Source organism: Rhinatrema bivittatum, chromosome 8, assembly GCF_901001135.1.
Source record: "Rhinatrema bivittatum chromosome 8, aRhiBiv1.1, whole genome shotgun sequence".
Classification (NCBI taxonomy): Eukaryota; Metazoa; Chordata; class Amphibia; order Gymnophiona; family Rhinatrematidae; genus Rhinatrema; species Rhinatrema bivittatum.
The window spans coordinates 45,728,675-45,748,742 of record NC_042622.1 but is presented as its reverse complement, the minus strand read 5'-3'; the positions used below and the strand labels follow the sequence as shown (position 1 = coordinate 45,748,742).

At 51.3% G+C, this 20,068-nt stretch overlaps 1 protein-coding gene across 1 annotated transcript in view; it reads left to right on the top strand.

The window, feature by feature from the left end:
- CDK5RAP1 (CDK5 regulatory subunit associated protein 1) overlaps positions 1-20,068 on the top strand; it is a 180,182-nt gene that overhangs the window by 124,389 nt on the left and 35,725 nt on the right. Inside the window, 1 exon segment of the mRNA XM_029612413.1 lies at positions 340-437. Within this exon segment, the coding sequence (XP_029468273.1) occupies positions 340-437 (98 nt within the window).

Sequence of the window (20,068 nt, the reverse complement as noted above, 5' to 3'; positions counted from 1 at the left end):
GGAAGATATAAGAACACATTTGCAATGAAAGTGATATTTTTCTGCCATAGTTAATATTACTTTTTTTTTTTTTTTTAATGAAATGGGCAAAATTTTGTATGAAGTGTGGGCAGAAAGCAGCAGGCAATTTTCAGACAGTTTCTGCACTTCATTTGGATTTTTATTCTTTAAAGTTTTATCACAAATGCATTTGCAGATTTTGTAGTCCATTTATTTTTGCGCCTGCTTATTTGTGCAAGGTTGGTGGAGTTATTTTCACATGGTTTGCGAAGGTGAAATAGCTATCAGAAGGTAGTAATATCATTGTGCAGTCCAGCTGATGCTATTTGATATTGATAGGTCCTCCAGTTAATCCGGGAAAGGCATAACATCTGCAAACATATCCATCTCCCAGCACAGAGTGGGAGCAATCGGGTGCTGCAAGCCATGAGACGTGGGTGAGTGCAACTCTGGCCACTCTCTGTAACTTTGGGATAGAGCTAGTAGGTTCCATCTGAATGCCTCCCATAATTTAGAGTTGTGTTAATTTTAGAAATGATAGAATAGACAAAGATGGAGGAGTAAATCCATATGTGTTGGACAGAATTAAACCCATTGAGATACAAAGTAAGCAAAGAGAAGCCTATTTGCTCTGGCATGTTTTGAACAAACTGAAGGGGTCTGATATTTGTGTAGCTATATAGGTTACCATCACAAGGGGAAGAAACAGAAATGGATATGCTCGAAACCATTGGGAAGAGTTGCATAAAAGGTTGAGATACTATCAATAGATGACTTTCCTGTTATAGGTTGGAGAGTGCCAGCTGCAGGATCAGCTAGAAATAGGGGATGTAAGAATCATTGTATGAAGTATTTTCCCACTGAATCTGGTAACGATAGTGTCACCAAAGCTGTGATAGACGGGGATATCTGTAATCACGGTATCATGTGGCTCAATGTAAATACTAGATCAGAACAAAACTATATACCAGAATAAGGCATAATGATTCTAGACTTCAGAAGAACTATTTTAAGAATAGGAGCAATAATGTACAGAAGCCTTGTGATGAGTATGGAAGTACTATGGAGAGCAATGGAATAACAGATCATTCCATGTTAGCAAGGGAAAGAATATAAGAACATGCCATACTGGGACAGACCAAGGGTCCATCAAGCCCAGCATCCTATTTCCAACAGGCCATAAGAACCTGGCAAGTACCTGAAAACTAAGTCTATTCCATGTTACTTTTGCTAGTAATAGCAGTGGCTAAGTCAACTTAATAGCAGGTAATGGACTTCTCCTCCAAGAACGTATTCAATCCTTTTTTAAACACAGCTATACTAACTGCACTAACCACATCCTCTGGCAACAAATTCCAGAGTTTAATTGTGCGTTGAGTGAAAAAGAACTTTCTCAGATTAGTTTTAAATGTGCCACGTGCTAACTTCATGGAGTGACCCTTAGTCTTTCTATTATCTGAAAGGGTAAATAACCGATTCACATCTACTAATTCTAGACCTCTCAAGATTTTAAACATCTCTATCATATCCCCCTCTCAGCCGTCTCTTCTCCAAGCTGAAAAATCCTAACCTCTTTAGTCTTTCATAGGGGAGCTTGTCCATCCCCTTATTTTGTTCGCCCATCTCTGTACCTTCTCCATCGCAACTGTAACTTTGAGATGCGGCGACCAGAATTGTTCACAGTTTTCAAGGGCGGTCTCACCATGGAGCGATACAGAGGCATTATGACATTTTCCGTTTTATTCACCATTCCCTTTCTAATAATTCCCAACATTCTGCTTGCTTTTTTGACTGCTGCAGCACACTGAACTGACGATTTCAATGTGTTATCCACTAGGACGCCTAGATCTTTCTTGGGTGGTAGCACCTATTCTCACAGGACAAGCAGGATGGTAGTCCTCACATATGGGTGACATCACAGGATGGAGCCCAATCACGGAACACTTTCTGTCAAAGTTTCCAGAACTTTGACTGGCCCCTACTGGGCATGCCCAGCATGGCACTAATCCTGCAGCCAGCAGGGGTCCCCCTTCAGTCTTCTTTTTCTCATGCAGCAGTAGCCACGTGGTTAAGGAGCTCTGCAGAGATTCCTGATAGGAATTTTCCTCATGGAATTACTAGAAATTACTTTACCCCACAGGGGTCCCTCCTTTAATTTTTACAAGCCGCGGTACTCCAGTAAGTTCTTTACCCGTTTTCCGTCGATTACCTTTGAGTTTGGCCCTCGCGGTCTACTGGCCGTCGACTGTACCGCGGCTCAATATTTTCCATGGCCATGGCATCGGGGTTCCATCGGTGCCCGGACTGTAATCGCACCATGTCCATCACAGACCCCCACAAAGTCTGTGTAATGTGTCTCGGATGTGAGCACGATGTCCTGACCTGCACCAAATGTGCCTTAATGACACCAAAAGGTCGCAAGGCCAGAATGGAGAAGATGGAACTTCTCTTCCGCGCTCAAACCCCGACTCTGTCTATTGCATCGACGTCGTCAGAACTGGCACCGTCAACTTCGCGCCAGTATCGACCACTGGCTGGTGACCGTCCGGCATCGACGACAGCTCGGCCTTCGACACCCTCTACTCCCCCTCAGAATCGAGGGGATCGTAGAGAAAAACATCGTCATCGAAAGCCTCGGACCATTGAGGGAGCGAACATTGACCTCGCCATGGTCCGCAGCGCTGTCGAAGAAACCCCGTCCAGAAAAGGCACAGACCTTTTCGGCGACCGGGTCACCGAGGCAACCCTCATCCGAAGGGGTATTAGGAGCCGCGACTCCGCCTTCAATGGTGGTCCCTGCAGCTATGCCACTGCCTCCTTCTGTGCCGGAGCTGGGGCTGCTTGTTCCAGGTCTCCGAGAAGAACTGGACCGGATGGTTCAGGAGGCCATCGACAAGGAGATGCAACGAATCCAGGTCCTTCCGGCACCGACTCCGGTACTGATGGTGGAACCGACCACTGACCCGATTCCAGCAGCGTTGGCACCGCTGCTGTCCAGGATGGAAGCGCTTATTGCCGCTTTTCCACCGATGGACCCCGGGTCACCGATGACTCTGGTGCCCTCCCCGCTTACTCTGTCATCGGGAGGAGAAACACCGTTCCGCATCCCTCCATTGGGAGTTCTGCCTCAGCCATCAATGCCGATACATCCATCTCCACTGATCCATCCATTGGTGCCGATACATCCGGCGCCACCGAGCCATCCATCTATGCCTGCGCCGGTGCCTTCGATGCCTTCATCGGTGCCTCCCATTATTCCTTCGATTCCTTTGGAGCCCAAACCAGGACCTTCAGGTATTCCACCACCTTGTTCCTCTCTAGCTCCTAGAGGGACAGGTGCTGACCCCTGTGATACCTGGACTGATGATTCCTCACCAGACACCGATGATTTGCCATCACCACCTTCACCCACTGAAAGTAGAAAGCATTAGGGATGTGCAGACAAAAAGTTTATGTTCATAAGTCCATAAGTCGAAAAGGGGGGTCAATTTCGGTCAATATGGACATATGGAGAATTCCATAAGTTGAGTCTATGTCCATACGTGCACCGGTTCCCTAAATAAAAATTTAAACCCCTCACCCTCCTTAATCCCCCCCCAAGACTTACCAAAATTCCCTGGTGGTCCAGCGGGGAGTCAGGAAGCCATTCCTCTATTCCAGGGGTCAGGAACCTTTTTGGCTGAGAGCCATAAACGCCACATATTTTAAAATGTAATTCCATGAGAGCCATACAATATGTTTAAAACTAAATACAAGTAAATGTGCGCATTTTATGTAAGATCACACTTTTAAAGTACAATAAGTCTCTGAAAATATTACACCAGGCCTTAAGACACCAATACATCTCCTATTAGGAAAACGGACCAAGTCAGGCTGCTACACAGAAACTACACGCCAGCAGAAAACCTCACCTGAATCACGTGCTGTCCCTCACCTAACATAGAATAAAAAGACCAAAACGCATAACAAGAAGCATGCAGAAAAAACTGAATTGGAAACTGCAACAAGCCAGAGTCTCTGTATGCAGTGTAACAAAGGAAAAAAGAAACATCACCCATCCTTATAAAACAAATCAAGAAATATAAAATCATCAGCAGTAAAACTGTACTAACAAAAATAACATATTTCGAAACAGCTGATGAATGGAATATCCAATAATTAAAAACTCATATAAAACATTTCCAGATACCAACAAAATATTTCAAAATAGCAGACACAAAGACCCAGTAATGAAAAATAATAATACAAAAATTTTTTTGCTCTGCATACCTGGGAACGTTTGATATCCAGGTGTCCTGAGATTGTTCTGAATTAGCAGGAGGTGGGGTGGTTTGCTTGGAACTTTCTCCTCTCTGTCACATACCAGCACTCTCTCTCACACTGGCTCTCAATGACACACCTATACACACATGCTCTCAGTACTCACATATACACATGTTTTTTCTCTCTCACTTATATAGGCTCTTAATTACACATTTACACACATGCTGTCTATCTTTTCACGCTTACACACACAGGCTTTCAATCACATAAATACATGCTGTCTTTTTCTCTCACACACAGACTCTCATTCACATGCTTACAAACATGTCCTCTCTTTCTCTCATTTACACACAGGCTCTCAATCACATACTCACATGCTCCATCACCTAAACCAGCTTTCAATTACACACAGGCACACATGCTCTCTCTCTTACTTATACACACAGGCTCTTAATCATACATACACATTATCTCTTTCACACACAAAGGATCTCAATCATACACACATACTCTTTCACACAAACAGGTTTTCAATCACAAACTTACACATACAGGTTCCCAATGGTAAACTTACATTCATGCTCTCTCTCTCACAGGCAGGCTCTCAATCACAGACATACTTTCTTTCACATGTACAGGCTCTCAATCATTCACATACATGCAATCTCTCACAGACACACACACACACACAGGCCCCCGCGGCCCGGAAGAGGAAGTGGAGAGTATCGGGTGCGTGCGCGGCAAGAAGAGGCAACGCTAGTGCGCTCGGCATCGGCCCGAAGAAAAGAAGACTGCAGCGCGGATCGGAGGAAAATGAAGAGCTTCAACCGCGGCCGATGGGACTCCGCCTCCGCTGAAAATGAAGAGGTTAGCGTTGGGAGGAGGCTGCTGCTGCTGCCGCGAGTTGTGGGGGTGGGGGAGAGAGAGTTCTTCGGGCCGATGCCGAGCGCACTAGCGTGGCCTCTTCTTGCCGCGCACGCACCCGATACTCTCCACTTCCTCTTCCGGGCCGCGGGGGGGGGGGGGGAAGAAGAGAGCATGCCGGTGCCGCTGACTCCAGCTGTCCTGCTGCGATCCGCCCGGGCTGACAGCATTTTAAGCCCGGGCGGAGGAGGACCGGGGAGCAGCTGGGTCAGCGGGAAAGTGTGGCGACTGTCTGCGAGCCAGATGCAGCCCTCAAAAGAGCCATATCTAGCTCGCGAGCCATGGGTTCCCGACCCCTGCTCTATTCCTTTGCGAGGAGCACATGACGTCCGCGTCGCGTCGGAGTGACGCAGCCGTCACGTGGTCCACCGCGGTTCCGCTCCCGGACCCCTCGTTGGACACAAACGGAACTTTTGGCCAGCTTGGGGGGGGCCTCCTGACCCCCCCAAGCTGGCCAAAAGTTCAGTTTGTGTCCAACGAGGGGTCCGGGAGCGGAACCAGCTTGGGGGGGTCAGGAGCACGTGACGGCTGCGTCACTCCGACGCGACGCGGACGTCATGTGCTCCTCGCAAAGGAATAGAGCAGGGGTCGGGAACCCATGGCTCGCGAGCCAGATATGGCTCTTTTGAGGGCTGCATCTGGCTCGCAGACAGTCGCCACACTTTCCCGCTTTCCCACTTTCCCGCTGACCCAGCGGTCCACCACCACGTGGTCCACCGCGGTTCCGCTCCCGGACCCCTCGTTGGACACAAACGGAACTTTTGGCCAGCTTGAGGGGGCCTCCTGACCTCCCACAGAAAAGCTGACACTACCTTTTTGGTGCAGTCAGCTCCAGGTTTTCAAAAACCTCAATTAGATCACCAATCTGTAGTTGTAGAATCTGCACAGAAAAGAGCAAGGAGATCAAAACCTCACACCTTTTCCACCTGGCAAGGAACAGAAGTTTCTAGATGCCATTGGTCGCCGTGTCTTCCAGGGGTCAATGCTCATCTCTCGAATTGCTGCTTATCAGCTCTATATGACCCAATATAATAGGGTCATATTTAAGCAGCTCCAAGACTTGACACCCTGCCTCAGCAATTTCAAGAACAACTACAAACCGTAGTCAACAAGGGTTTTGAGGCAGGCAAGCATGAGATACGATCATCGTATGATATCTTTGATACTGCAACCAGAGTATCTGCAGCTGCTATCTCGGCAAAACAGTGGGCCTGGTTCAATTCTTCAGACATTCATCCTGAAGTTCAGGACAGATTGTCCGACCTCCCCTGTGTAGGAGACAATCTGTTTGGCGAGCAGATTCAGCGAACAGTGGCGGAATTAAAGGACCATCATGAGACCCTAAGATAGCTCTCTCTGATGCCTTCGGAGTACTCTTCCAAACAGCCCTTCCGGAAGGACTCTAAGAAGTCATTCTTCCGCCCGAAGAAGTCCTACCCGCCACCAACCAGAACCCATTCTACGAGACCATTTCAGAAAGCCCAATCTCATCGGACACGGAAACAAAAACCGCAAGCAGCCCCTGCTTCCGGTTTTTGACTCACATAAAGAGCAGCAGCCAGCTTCCATTGCCCCACATACCAGTGGAAGGTCGATTGTGCCATTCAGCAACAGGTGGCACTCAATCACCTCAGACCAGTGGGTCCTAGCCATAATTGCTCAAGGTTATCATCTGAACTTTCTCTCCATTCCACCGGACTCCCCACCTCTACCGACGTGGAGAACATCCGATCACTCCTTCCTTCTGGAACAGGAGGTCTCCCTCCTCCTCCAGTCCAAGGCAATAGAACCAGTGCCATACTCCCAACAAGGCCTAGGGTTCTATTCCCGGTACTTCCTAATCCTTAGAAAATCAGGAGGCATTCATCCAATGCTGGATCTACGTGTCCTCAACAAGTACCTCCAGCGAGAAAAGTTCAAGATGGTAACCTTGGCCTCTCTTCTTCCTCTTCTACAAAGAGGAGACTGGCTCTGCTCTATAGACCTCCAGGACGCATACACTCACATTGCGATAATTCCATCTCATCGCAAATACCTGAGGTTTCTCGTAGGCCCCAAGCACTATCAGTACCGAGTGCTTCCATTCGGCCTTGCGTCTGCACCACGAGTCTTCACAAAATGCCTCATTGTAGTTGCAGCCTTCCTAAGAACTCAAGGTGTTCGTCTACCCCTACCTAGACATTTGGTTAATCAGGGCTCCCACTCAGCAAGCTGCTCTGTCATCCCTACATCTCACCTTACACACTGATTTCACTCGGATTTCTCGTAAACTACGACAAATCCTGCTTAGTCCCATCTCAAACCTTATTGTTCATTGGGGCAGACTTGGACACCTTGCAGGCAAAAGCTTTTCTGCCTCGACAGCGAGCTCTTACTCTTGTGACTCTGGCACACCAGCTGCAGTCTTAACACTCCACGACCGCACACCGCTTTCTCATCCTCCTGGGACACATGGCGTCCTCAGTTCAGGTCACCCCAATGGCCCGCTTGACCATGAGAGTCATGAAGTGGACTCTAAGGTCACAATGGACTCAATTCATTCAGCCCCTGTCGACCATTGTCCACATAACCGACTCACTCCGTCTGTCTCTCGCCTGGTGGAAAAATCAGATCAATCTCCTCCAGGGCTTGCCCTTCCAGGCTCCAGACCCTCAAATAACTCTTACCACTGATGCTTCCAACCTCAGATGGGGAGCCCACGTGGCCGATCTGCAGACACAAGGATCTTGGTCTCCAGAGGAAGCCAAACACCAAACAAATTTCCTGAAGCTGCGAGCAATAAGATATGCTCTCAGGGTATTTGAGGATCGCCTCTCCAATCAAGTCATCCTGATCCAGACAGACAACCAGGTGGCTATGTGGTACATCAACAAGCAGGGAAGGACGGGCTCCTACCTTCTGTGTCAGGAAGCTGCACAGATATGGGCGGAGGCCCTCTCCCACTCGATGTACCTCAGGGCCACCTACTTGCCGGGAGTGGACAACATGTTGGCAGACAGCTGAGTTGCACCTTTCAACCGCACGAGTGGTCTCTCAACCCCTCAGTAGTGAACTCGATCTTCCAACAATGGGGTTATCCTCAAATAGACCTCTTTGCGTCACCCCAAAATCGCAAAGTAGGCAACGTCTGCTCTCTCACTCGCAGTCAACACTATCAGCCAAGAGACGCGTTCTCCCTATCATGGGCAACCGGTCTCCTATACGCATTCCCTCCACTTCCACTTCTCTCGAAGACTCTCGTGAAGTTATGTCAGGACAAGGGAACCATGATCCTGATAGCACCCCACTGGCCGCGCCAAGTATGGTTTCCAGTAATTCAGGATCTCTCCATTCGCAGGCACATTCCCTTGGGAAAAGACCCGCTTCTAATTACTCAAAACGAGGGGTGCCAACGCCACCCCAATCTCCAAGCCTTGTCTCTGATGGCATGGATGTTGAAAGGTTAATCCTTCAGCCACTTAACTTTTCTGAACCAGTTTCCCGTGTCTTGATTGCTTCACGGAAGCCTTCCATGAGAAATCGTATTCTTATAAATGGAACAGGTTTACGTCATGGTGCTCTTTTCAATCCCTTGACCCCTTTACCTGTCCAATCACAAAGTTTATGGACTATCTCTAGCACTTGTCAGTCAGGTCTAAAAACTTCCTCTATCAGAATGCATGTCAGTGCGGTTGCCACCTTCCATAAAGATGTTGGGGATGTTCCTATTTCAGTACAACCCCTTGTAACACGTTTTTGAAGGGCTTGCTTCACCGTAAGCCGCCTCTGCGTCCCCCGACCCTTTCTTGGAACCTCAATCTAGTTTTGGATCGGCCCATGAAACCACCATTCGAGCCTCTCCAATCCTGCGAACTTCGCTATCTCACATGGAAAGTGATTTTCCTTTTGGCAATCACTTCGGCTTGCAGAGTTAGTGAGTTACAGGCCCTAATTACCTATCCGCCTTACACTAAACTTCTGCAGGACCGGGCAGTACTCCGTACTCACCCTAAATTCTTACCTAAGGTAGTTTTGGAGTTTCATCTCAATCAATCCATTATACTACCTACCTTTTTTCCCAGGCCCCATTCCAATCCAGGAGAGCAGGCTCTGCATACCCTTGACTGTAAACTAGCTCTAGCGTTCTATCTAGACCGTACAGCTGCCCACAGGAAGAGCACTCAATTATTTCTCTTTCCATCCTATCAAATTTGGGCAGCCTGTGGGTAAGCAGACTCTCTCCTCCTGGCTCTCGGACTGCATATCCTTTTGCTATCAGCAAGCAGGCATTCCACTTCAAGACCGTGTTAAGGCACACTCTGTGAGGGCCATGGTGACTTTGGTAGCACACCTATGATCGGAGCCACTTCCTGACATTTGTAGGGCTGCCACCTGGAGTTCTCTCCATACCTTTACAGCCCATTATTGCTTGGACAAAGCCGGAACACAAGATTCCATATTCGGCCAGTCTGTCTTGTGCAATCTATTTACAATGTGATTTACCAACACCCTTCCGCCTGCCCGGTGGGGTTCAGGATGCCCTCTACCAAATTCCACCCCCACTTGTTGTGCCTGTTGCACATCTTTGGGTACGTTTGGTGCATGTTCGGACATCCTCAGCTCTGTACTCACCCATATGTGAGGACTACCATCCTGCTTGTCCTGTGAGAAAGCAAATGTTGCTTACCTGTAACAGGTGTTCTCACAGGACAGCAGGATGTTAGTCCTCACGTAACCCGCCCGCCACCCCGCGATGTTGGGTTCATTTTCTTATTTTATTTTTCGGCACTACCTGTAGATTTGTAACAAGACTGAAGGGGAATCCCTGCTGGCTGCAGGGATAATGCCATGCTGGGCATGCCCAGTAGGGGCCAGTCAAAGTTCTGGAAACTTTGACAGAAAGTGTTCCGTGATTGGGCTCCATCCTGTGATGTCACCCATATGTGAGGACTAACATCCTGCTGTCCTGTGAGAACACCTGTTACAGGTAAGCAACATTTGCTATATGGAACCTAACATTCGGGCCTATACAGTAAGGAGCGGTAGGAAGAGCTGCGTTAGTGCCGGGCGCACTCGCGGTTGCCGCATGCACAGTCGGCTCACCTACTGCTCGATACTGTATTTAAATAGCTTGCAAATGCAAGCTGTGTCCAAGAAGCGTCCATGAAGCGTTAGGCCCGCGCAACCCATTTTACTGTATAGAGCGCTATACAGTATCCTGGGTGCGCTGGCCTAACGCTTCACGGACACGCTATTATCTGTCATTTCAAGTGACATTTGAAATGACAGGTACCAGGAAGTGGACGGTTCTCCTATGCTCGGGCTTGCCAGTCCTCTCTCCCCTCCTCCCGAAGCAAGGCGCGTAAAGCAGCCTTGCTTCGGGAGGAGGGGAGAGAGGACTGGCAGTGTAAAGCAACGAAGCGACTTACTCTTCTTGCAGCCCCCCGGCGGAGGCGGACATCGGCGGAGACGGAGGCAGCTGCCGGCGAAGATGGATGCCTGCACGGGCGAAAGCGGCCCCTGTGCATGCAATTGGGCCGCTCAAGACATGACGTCACATGCCATGACGCCAAACGTCGTGACGTCACGCCTTGAGCGGCCCAATTGCATGCACAGGGGCCGCTTTCGCCCGTGCAGGCATCCATTTTCGCCGGCAGCTGCCTCCGTCTCCACCGATGTCCGTCTTTGGAGGGGGGGCTGCAAGAAGAGTAAGTCGCTTCGTTGCTTTACACTGCCAGTCCTCTCTCCCCTCCTCCCTAAGCAAGGCTGCTTTACGTGCCTTGCTTCGGGAGGAGGGGAGAGAGGACTGGCAATCCCGAGCGTAGGAGAACCGTCCACTTCTGGTACTTTTTTTTTTTTTTTTTTCGCTTTTTCGCTTTTTTCCGTTTTTGTTGCTTCGGGAGGAGGGGAGAGGACTGGGGCTGCCCTGGAGACCAGCACCCATGGACGCGGCCAGGGCAGGTGAGCGGGGGCTGGGGGAAAGTTTGCCGCCTACCCTTACCCCTGCCTCTAACGCAGGGGTAAGGGTAGGCGGTAAGTTAGCAGGTTAAACGCGCTGCAAAATGGCAGGTTAAAATAGCAATAGTCAGGGCGCGCATTGCTGTATGGGAGGGAATAGCTAATTCGATCATTTACATCTAATATACATGCCGCGGGCGGAAGGGGTTACCCGGTGATTTAAAGAGGCGGTAAGAATGGGTTAAAGTGGATAGTGTATCGTGGGTTGGACTAACGTGGCCGAAAAGTGAGTAGAAAGCGGGTTAGGAGCAGGGTAACCGCGGCCGCACTTTACTGTATTGACCTGATTGTGTAACTATAGCATGGGTTATTTTTCCCTTTTCCTGGCGTGTAGCCAGATGGACTCAGAACGAATGGGTTATAGTATGCTCGTGCTAGCAGTTGGAGACTGATCTGACGTCAGCACAGGTATATATACCCCCACAGGAAGCGTAGCAACTTAGTAATTTCCGTCTCCAAAGCAGTTTGGAGAGCCTGCACGCTCACAGAGCGTGTTTTCCAAATCTGCTTTCTACTTTCTACTTTCTTTTCACCAAAACTTCTACAGCATCGAGCCCCACACTCCTGCGGTGATACCCCAAGGTCCCTCCCCCATTAGAGTTTCCCGGGGTGATTTCCGTGATCCCCCGGAGGTGTAAGTCCTCAGTCTGGTGGCCGAATCGCGGCAGGGACGTAGCCCCTGGGCGAGGTTCGGGTGAGGCATACGAGGCGCCTCGGTCCCGGCGTGGACGAGGCAGCGGGTGCATATCCTCAAACGCGGCGGTGAAGGTACTTGCCCTCTCCCCCCGCAGCTGGAGACCGCCCAGTTTCCAGCCGGGAAGCGCCGAGGATCAGGTAAGGCGTACATCTATTACTTTTGGTCTCCGAGGACTCGAGGATCGGCGGCGGGTAAGCCGTGGAGGGCGCCATTATTGTGGCCTTGTTCAGGTATTGTGCTCCCGAGATAAGCGCATGTCTCTGACTAAGCGCATATTCTATTTCTCATTGTGCGTATATTGCATACTATTGTGCGTGTATTGCTACCCGCTTATTGCTGAGCGCATATTGTATAACATTGAGCGTGTATTGCTAACCGCTTATTGCTGAGAGCATATTGCATGCAATTGAGTGTGTATTGCTACCCGCTTATTGCTGAGAGCATATTGAATACAATTGAGGGTGTATTGCTAACCGCATATTGCATACACTTGAGCGTGTTTTCCTGACCGCATATTGCTGAGCACATTGGGCATATCATTGAGCGTATACTGTTGTATTAAGCGCATACTGCTGCCGCATATTGTGCGCCTGTTGTATTTAAGCGCATACTGCTGCCGCATATTATTATTATTGGGCGCCTGTTCTATTCAGCGCATACTTTTCAATGGAACAGAACGCCTCAGCGTCTTCAGCGGGGGCGCCGCCTGCCTCTGGCATTAAGGCCCTAGGCCTCTGCTCTGCATGCCAGCTTCGAGCCCCGCACAGTGAAGAGCCAGACTCCTTATGTGCCCAATGTGAGGAGGCCGTGGGATCCTCGGGCCAGGCCCAGTTTCAACCACGATTTGCGAACAGTTCCCCAGGGGCTACCCCGGATTTAGCGGGCAGTCTCGACCAATCAGGAATCCCGGGGGATCTTGTACCCCGGCGATTAGAGGCTGCTTCAATTTCCTGGGTGGATCTCTTTAAGGGGATTCATGCCTTTGTACAGATGCAAACGGCTTCCCGTCCAGGCCCTGCGGTTCCTGCTGTCCCTGTTGTTCCTGCTGTTTCTGCTGTTCCTGCGGTAGCTGCGACTGTGGCGGCTGCTGCGGCTGCCGCTGCAGTAGCAGCTCCTGCGGATCCTGCTCCTGGACCCTCACTTCCTTATCGTGGGCGGGACCTTCCGCCGCTGGACAGTCCAGATCAGTCTGACCAGGAGGTTTCACCGGACGAATCCGACCTTCCCCCAGGGACTGAGCCATATAGAACCATGAGGCGGTTCTTCCCTAAGGAGGATCTCTCAGACCTGGTGTCTCAGTGCCTGGCGGAGTTGGATATTGCAGTTCCCAGCGCTACGGTACCCTCTGCGCAGAACCCCCTGCTGGAAAGTCTTCGTCCTACAGCCCGCCATTTTCCATTCTTGCAAGCATCACAACAACTGATAGATTTAGAATGGGCCGCACCAGCGGCCGCATTCAAAGGGGTTCGGGCCCTGACGGGCATGTACCCACTGGCACCGGCTATCCAGGAGCTGCTGGCGTGCCCTCAGGTGGACGCCTTGATTAGCGCTGTGGTCAAGCGCACTACCATTCCAGTTGAAGGGGGGGCGGCCCTCAAGGAGCCTCATGACCGGTGACTGGACGCCATTCTGAAACAGAGTTTTGAGGTGGCAGCTCTATCTTTGCGGATCGCAACCTGCTGCACAGTGGTGACGCGTTCCTGTTTGTCACAGGTTAGGAACAACGCTCCAGCAACAGACATGGAGTCAGCTCTCTCGTTCCTCACGGATGCTGCATCAGACCTATTCCGGACAACAGCCAAGGGGATCTCATCCTCCGTAGCCGCCAGGAGGCAGCTCTGGATCCGGAAATGGTCAGCCGATGCGCCTTCAAAGACATGCCTCACCAGATTGCTTTTTAAGGGCTCTTTCCTGTTTGGCAGCGACCTTGATAAACTGGCCAGCACATGGGGCGCCTCTCCAGTACCTCGACTGCCGGAAGATCGGTTGAGGAGAAACCAGCGCGCCTTTCCAAGGCCCTCCAGGGGTACGAGCTCCCAGCGCTTCATTCCCTACAGGAGTCGCTACCAGGCACCTCGTACTCAGGCCCGGAATCAGTCCTTTCGGACCAAGCAGCGCAAGAGGGGAGCAGGCCCGGGCTCAGGTCCTGGCCGCGCCTCACAATGAGAATCCGCCGATCCATCTGGGGGACGGAGCCATAGGGGGCAGGTTAACCCTCTTCTACCCCAGATGGGTCGAGATTACGTCAGACCAGTGGGTCCTCGCCATCATCCGAGAGGGGTATTATCTGGACTTTCATCACCTCCCGCCGGACAAGTTTGTGGAATCTTCCTGTCCCACACACAAGAAGGCAGCATTGGAAGCTACCCTGGCGAGGGTCCTGTCCTTGAAAGCCATCATCCCAGTACCTGCCTGGGAAGTGAATTCTGGGCACTATTCCATTTATTTCATGGTACCCAAGAAAGGGGGCACCTTTCGGCCTGTACTGGACCTCAAGTCAGTCAATCGATACTTAAGGGTCCCGAGGTTTCGCATGGAAACTCTGCGCTCCGTCAAGACCGCAGTATAGCCAGGGGAATTCCTCACGGCATTAGACTTGTCGGAAGCCTACCTGCATATCCCGATCCATCCGGATCATCAGCGCTACCTACGCTTCAAGGTTCTAGGACACCACTTCCAATACCGGGCTCTGCCCTTCGGGTTGGCCACGTCACCACGGACCTTCACCAAGGTGGTCGTAGTGGTAGCAGCGGCACTCAGACGGGAAGGAATTCTGGTCCATCCCTACCTAGACGATTGGCTGATCAGGGCAAAATCACGAGAGGAGAGCCATCGGACAACCGACAGAGTGATCGCCCTTCTGGAAAGCTTGGGCTGGGTAATCAGTCTCAGCAAGAGTTGCCTACAGCCTTCCCAGTCGCTGGAATACCTGGGAGTACAGTTCGACACCCAGGCAGACACAGTCAGTCTCACTACCAAGAGAAGGTTAAAACTCCAGACGCGTGTCCAATACTTGATGGGAGCCAGTCGGCCCATAGCTTGGGATTATCTGCAGGTTCTTGGGCTCATGGCATCCACCCTGGAAGTGGTACCTTGGGCAAGGGCCCATATGAGACCTCTACAACACTCCCTGCTCTCTCGCTGGAGCCCACGTCTACGGAACTATTCCACGCACTTACCTCTGCCTGCCAGAGTACGGACCCAGTTACGGTGGTGGTTGCAGTCCAACCACATGAGCAGGGGGTCGAAGATGTCCTCCCTCACGTGGACTCTGCTCACCACAGATGCCAGCCTGAGCGGCTGGGGAACACACTGCGAAGGACTTACAGCACAAGGGCGGTGGAACAGAGAAGAGTCAGCGTGGAACATCAACCGTGTAGAGGCTCGGGCAGTCCGATTGGCATGCCTTCGATTTGCTTACAGACTGAAGAACAGAGCAGTCAGAGTGATGTCCGACAACGCCACCACGGTGGCATACATCAACCGTCAGGGCGGAACCAGAAGCCGACAAGTATCTCTGGAGATCGCCCCACTGATGGCTTGGGCAGAGGCGAATCTTCAGGACATCTCCGCTGTCCACATTGCCGGGAAGGACAACACCACGGCAGACTTCCTCAGCAGAGAAATCCTAAATCCGGGAGAGTGGCAGCTGTCACCCACAGCCTTCCAGATGATTGTGGATCACTGGGGGATTCCGGACATGGATTTACTGGCGGACAAGTCCAATGCTCAAGTACCCAGATACTTCAGCCGCAAGCGCGACCCGTTCTCACACGGAATCGATGGCCTCCAGGGACTCTGCTATACGCCTTTCCTCCGTGGCCTCTGCTGGGCGCCATCATCCACAAGATTCAGAAACACCGGGGCCTAGTTCTTCTAGTGGCACCAGACTGGCCAAGAAGACCCTGGTACGCGGACATGAGAAGACTACTGGCAGGGGAGCCTCTTCCCCTGCCTCCTCTCCAGGACCTTCTACGTCAAGGTCCCATCCTCCACGAGGATCCAGCTCAATTCTCTCTTACGGTCTGGCCATTGAGAGGGCTAGACTGAAGAAAAGAGGCTACTCGGAGCCCGTGATAGATACACTCCTCCGAGCTCGCAAGTTTTCCACATCCCTCACCTACGTAAGGATCTGGAGAGTATTTGAAGCATGGTGCGACACTCATGGCACCAACCCACATGCGACCACAATTCCGATTGTTTTAAATTTCCTGCAGGATGGGCTTCAGAAGGGTCTCTCCCTCAGCTCCATCAAGGTTCAGGTGGCTGCGCTGTCTTGCTACGGGCCCAGGAGGGACGGCAAGACTATTGCCAAGCACCCAGATGTTTCTCGCTTCCTGAAAGGAGTCAAGCACATTCGTCCGCCACTGAAGTGGCCAGTGCCTCTGTGGAACCTCAACCTTGTTTTGGATTTCCTTGCGGGATCCACCTTCAGACCCCTTCGGGGCTTGTCTCTCCGTTCTCTAACTTTGAAGGTGGTATTCTTGCTGGCAGTGTGTTCAGCATGCCGCATCTCGGAGCTACAAGCACTGTCCTGCCGTGATCCCTTTCTCAGGATCACCCTGGAGGCTATCCATCTTCGCACGGTTCCCTCCTTTCTACCTAAAGTGGTTTCACAGTTTCATCTTAACCAAACCATATCCTTGCCTACCACGGCGGGTTTGAAGAAATCTGAAGAAGGGCGTTTATTACGCCATCTCGACATCGGCAGATTACTGCCCAGATACCTGGAAGTGACACAAGAAGTACGAAAGACGGGACCATCTGTTCATCCTGCACAGCGGAAAGAAACCAGGTGAAGCGGCCTCTCGGCCCACCATCGCCCGCTGGATTAAAGAAGTTATCCGAGCAGCTTACGTAGAGGCCGGGAAGTCTCCGCCTCTACAGGTCAAGGCTCATTCTACCAGAGCACAAGCGGCATCCTGGGCGGAATCCAGGATGCTGTCGCCTGCAGAAATATGTAAAGCGGCGACATGGTCCTCCCTCCATACCTTCTCCAGATTCTACCGTCTGGATGTCCAGGCCAGGGAGGACACAGCATTTGCGAGGGCAGTCCTACAAGGACCTCAGGCAGCCTCCCGCCCAGGCTGGGAGTAAAGCTTTTGTACATCCCATTCGTTCTGAGTCCATCTGGCTACACGCTAGGAAATGTTGAGATTACTTACCTGATAATCTCCTTTTCCTTAGTGTAGACAGATGGACTCAGCATCCCGCCCAGCTGCCAGTGTACATGGGTTTCACCGATTCAAGGTAGGCCATGTCATTTGTTTACATAAGAGCGTCCCCTTTGCCAGGTGTTGACGCCTTCCGGTTGGGAATGCTGGTGGTCTCCAGCTACTATCAATCTGTCAGGGGAATCCTGTTTCACTATTTCACTGAGCGTCCGTACACACACATCCATATCAGCTTTTGCAAGGAAGATTACTGAGTTGCTACGCTTCCTGTGGGGGTATATATACCCGTGCTGATGTCAGATCCGTCTCCAACTGCTTGTACGAGCATACTATACCCATTCGTTCTGAGTCCATCTGTCTACACTAAGGAAAAGGAGATTATCAGGTAAGTAATCTCAACATTCCAAGCTCTTCTGTTCGGCTTAGCGACAGCGCCTCGGGTCTTCACCAAGGTAATAGTAGTCGTAGCAGCGGCTCTCCGGCGGGAGGGGATCTTGGTTCACCCATACCTGGACGATTGGCTCATCCAGGCTAAATCGGAGAGCATCTGTCGGGAAGCAGTGAGCAAGATTCTACTCCAGCTCCAGTCCCTTGGTTGGGTGGTCAACTTTGCCAAGAGCCAGTTGGTACCATCTCAGGTTCTCAACTTCCTGGGAGCACGCTTCGACACCTCAGTAGGCAAGGTCTTCCTCACTCGGGAGAGGAGGCTCAAGTTAGTGACGCAGATCTGTTGGCTCATGTCCTTACCCCTGCCCATAGTATGGGATTATTTGCAGGTACTTGGTTCCATGGCATCTACCCTGGAAGTGGTTCCCTGGGCGTGGGCGCATATGAGACCATTACAACGCGCATTGCTTTCTCGGTGGGATCCGAAATCGGAGGAGTTTCGCCTGCCTTTGCCACTGATGGAACCAGCCAGGTCCAGTCTTGATTGGTGGTTGATTCCGGCCCACTTGTTACAGGGGATGGACCTGGAGGAACCGCAGTGGGTAATAGTCACGACGGATGCCAGCCTCACTGGTTGGGGAGCAGTTTGCCAGTCACAATCCGCTCAGGGTCGTTGGACAAGTTATCAGACGACGTGGTCAATCAATCGATTGGAAACCCAGGAGGGGGGGGCGCCTGGCGTTACGTGTTTTTCTCCCTCTGGTAGCTCAGTGTGCGGTGCGAGTCTTGTCAGACAACGCGACGACGGTAGCCTACATCAACCGCCAAGAGGGAACCAGGAGCCGGTCGGTGGCCTGGGAGGCCGAAAGGCTCATGACGTGGGCAGAGCGACATTGGGTCCGGTTGGTGGCCTCGCACATAGCCGGGGTGGACAATGTGCAGGCAGACGTTATCAGCAACCAGCATCTAGATCCCGGTGAGTGGGAATTGTCCGACGCAGCTTTCCGGCTGATCACTCGTTGGTGGGGAGTTCCACACCTCGACCTGATGGCAACTTGGACAAATGCAAAGGCGCCCCGGTTTTTCAGTCATTGGAGAGACCACGGGTCGGAAGGAGTGGATGCTCTCATCCTTCCGTGGCCTCGCGGCATACTGCTGTATGTGTTTCCGCCTTGGCCACTAGTGGGCAAGGTCGTACGTCGGATAGAGAACCACATGGGGTCTGTCATTCTTGTAGCCCCAGAGTGGCCCCGAAGGCCATGGTTTGCGGATCTGATCTCGTTTGGCGATCGACGGTCCGGTGCGTCTCACCCACCTTCCGAATCGTCTTCGAGAAGGTCCAGTATTTTTCGATCGAGTGGATCGCTTTTGTCTAGCGGCCTGGCTTATGAGAGGAGGCAATTGAGGAAGAGGAGATATTCGGATTCGGTTATTTCTACCCTCTTGCAAGTTCGGAACTCGTCCACGTTGGCATATATTCGTGTTTGGAGAGTTTTCGACTCTTGGTGCCAAGGTTTGAACATCCCCCCTGCGTCTGGCTTAGGTGGCACACATCCTATCCTTCCTGCAGGAGGGACTGAAAAAAGGTCTAGCGTGCAGTTCTCTCTGGGTGCAGGACGCGGCACTGGGTTGCCTGCGGGGCAAGATTGACGGCTTTTCCTGGCAGCTCATCCAGATGTGTCCTGTTTTTTGAAGAGAGCCAAGCATTTGCGCCCGCCGGTACGACAAATTTGTCCTGCCTGGAGCTTGAATGTGGTTCTCAAGAGCTTATGTGGCCTTTCTTTTGAGCCCCTCCGGTGGGCTGCGTTGAAAGATTTGACACTCAAGACTGTTTTTTGGTAGCCATTACTTCCGCACGGCGGAGTTTTGCTGCGGACCGTTCCCTCCTTCTTGCCCAAGGTGGTATCTGCTTTTCATGTCAATCAGACTGTAGAGTTACCGGCCTTCCCGAATTTGGATCCGACTTCTGCAACGGATAAGGATCTGCATAAGTTGGATGTGCACCGGGTTCTCCTTCGCTATCTAGAGGTGACCAATGCTTTTCGATTATCGGTTCATTTGTTTGTCTTATTGACTGGTCCTAGACGGGGACACAAGGCATCCAAAGCTACGGTTGCTAGGTGGTTGAAGGAGGCCATTTCCTCCACTTACCTTTGCGTAGGGCGTGCCATACCAGAAGGCTTAAAAGCGCACTCTACCAGGTCTCAGGCGGCCTCTTGGGCGGAGAGCCAGTCGGTCTCGCCACAGGAGATTTGTAGAGCAGCCACTTGGAAATCCTTGCATACTTTTGCGAAACATTATCGTGTGGACGTCCGTGATCCGGAGGTCGACTGTTTTGGCAGCAGCATTCTTCGTGCGGGACTCTCCAGATCCCACCCCAATTAGGGCAGCTCTGGTACATCCCAGCGGTCTGGACTGATCCTGGTACGTACAGGGAAAGGAAAATTGGTTCTTACCTGCTAATTTTCGTTCCTGTAGTACCAAGGATCAGTCCAGACGCCTGCCCTTGGGTTTTTTGGAGAGTCCGTTTTTTTCTGTATGTTTTCTTCCTTCTTATCTCGGCAGAGTTCTTTACAGGCATGGGAAGGAATCTTCTTGATTGATATGTTATGTGGCGGTACGGTTT